At 46.1% G+C, this 1,862-nt stretch overlaps 1 protein-coding gene across 1 annotated transcript; it reads right to left on the reverse strand.

Moving 5' to 3' along the window:
* Nucleotides 1-323: 323 nt before the first annotated feature.
* LOC135892467 (interferon-inducible GTPase 5-like) lies at nucleotides 324-1,565 on the reverse strand. Its single transcript, XM_065420256.1, has one exon. The coding sequence runs from the start codon at nucleotides 1,563-1,565 to the stop codon at nucleotides 324-326; it is 1,242 nt and encodes a 413-aa protein (XP_065276328.1).
* Between the last annotated feature and the right edge of the window lie 297 nt (nucleotides 1,566-1,862).

The following is a 1,862-nucleotide window of genomic DNA, read 5'->3' on the forward strand; positions in this document are numbered from 1 at the left end:
TTTTAAAAATCTTGACCCATGTTTTTAATTAACATAGATCAGGACTTTTTGAGCTGGTATTTGCACTGATGCTGTTCCTCAACTTTCCCAGCTGGGGGCTTAAAAAAAATTGTGGGGCCAGCGGACTGTACTTATTTTTGCCTATTCCCCAGCATTGGAAATACATCTTTGTTTTTAAAAGGCCAAACTCTGGAGATCTTTTTCAATATTTTTTCTTTTGTTTCATTAGATTTGAGTACAGAAGAATCTGCCATTGTCCTCTGGTTGGCTCCAATCTCCATCTGCCAGAGGCATGTATCCAGTTTACTAGTCTTTTGTTGCTGTTATTCACTTGTTTTCTCTTCTGTCTCCAATGCCTTGATCAGGACTCTTTGGGCGTCTTCAGCAACACCATCCAAAAAGCTGTTCAGCATTTTGTAAGTCACTGTGAAAGACCTCTCTGCAGCAAATATGGTCCCAACCACCGGTATCATGCTGACAAAATGTTTAACTACCATTAGACCCTCCCCGGTAGCTTGTGCCAGCAACTTCTCAGCCGTTTCTTTCGATATCTCTTTGGCCAATGGGGACTTGATCACGTACTTCAGATCAGCGACAGACTTCCGAACTTGGCTAGCGAGTATAATGAGGGAAATGTCATCCAGCCCAAAGCTCTCACAATACTGTCTCATGTTATCCACCAGGATGCCAATGTCGCACTTCACTGAGAGAGCCGGGAGAGGAACAGCTGCGATGGTGCACGACTTCAGGGCTTGTTTCCAGATCTGCCTCTGCAAAGCCTTTTTCTTCTTTTCCAAGATTGGTTGGGAAAGATTGGGCAGGGCCAGGAGAAAAACATGTTTCTTGTGACTTTCCAGTTCCTTCAGCAACTTTTTCTGCAGTTTGGGAGAATCGTATTTCTGAAATTCCCTGCTCGAGACAAGGAAAACCTGTGGGGAGCTCATCCCTTCTCCGGACAGGTTGTAGACGCAGTCATTTCTGATTTTCTCCAGGGTTCTCTCCTCATTGAAGCTCTTTTTGTATTTCTCGTTGTAGAGGTCCAAGTCCACCTTGGAGCGCACAAAGTAAAACTTCTTCCCCATCTTCCGGATCTCCTGGGCCAGTTTGGCATGGTTGGCCCTGAACCGCTCCGAAGCGAGGATGATGAAGAAATCATAGCGACTGAATGTCACCTGCTCCAGGTAAGTGTCTGGCTTAAAATCTGGGGTCCCGATGCCTGGCAGGTCCCAGAAGATCACATTGGGGTACTTGGAATGCTGGTACCGCTCTGGTTCTTTGGTTGTCTCTACCACCCCGGTCTCAGCGGATCCTTCATCCTCATCTCCCAGGCCCCGGAGGGCATTGAGGAAGGATGATTTCCCGGCTCCTGACTCCCCTGTGATCGCAATGTTGAGCTCAGTTTTTTTAAGCATATTGTCAGACCTCTGCACCACATACGCTGCTAATGAGAGGTCTCCTGTTTCGATGGCAGCCTTGATCTCATCAGTTTCCTGCTCAGACAGACCAGGAAGTGTATTTCTGTGTTTTGTAAATACCTTACCGAAGATAACTTTTAGTTGTTCCATCGTCCTATGGGGAAAAAAAACACACCCAAAATTAAGTGTCAGTCTCAGTCTTGTTCCTCCCTCAGAACAAGACACCCAGTATTATAACATGCAGTGAGTAAAAAAGAGTGTTACGTAGCGGACAGAACACTAGACTGGGACTCAGTTTCCCCATCTGTAAAATGGGGATAATGAAAAGCGCTTTAGACCTACAGATGGAAAAGCATGATGGAAAAGCCAGGTATTATTATTTATCATACGTGTCCCGTACTTCCCGTGGGGCTGGCACGCTCTCCCCTTTACCCAGCACCTCCAAGA

This window comes from Emys orbicularis, chromosome 20 (genome assembly GCF_028017835.1).
Source record: "Emys orbicularis isolate rEmyOrb1 chromosome 20, rEmyOrb1.hap1, whole genome shotgun sequence".
NCBI lineage: Eukaryota > Metazoa > Chordata > Testudines > Emydidae > Emys > Emys orbicularis.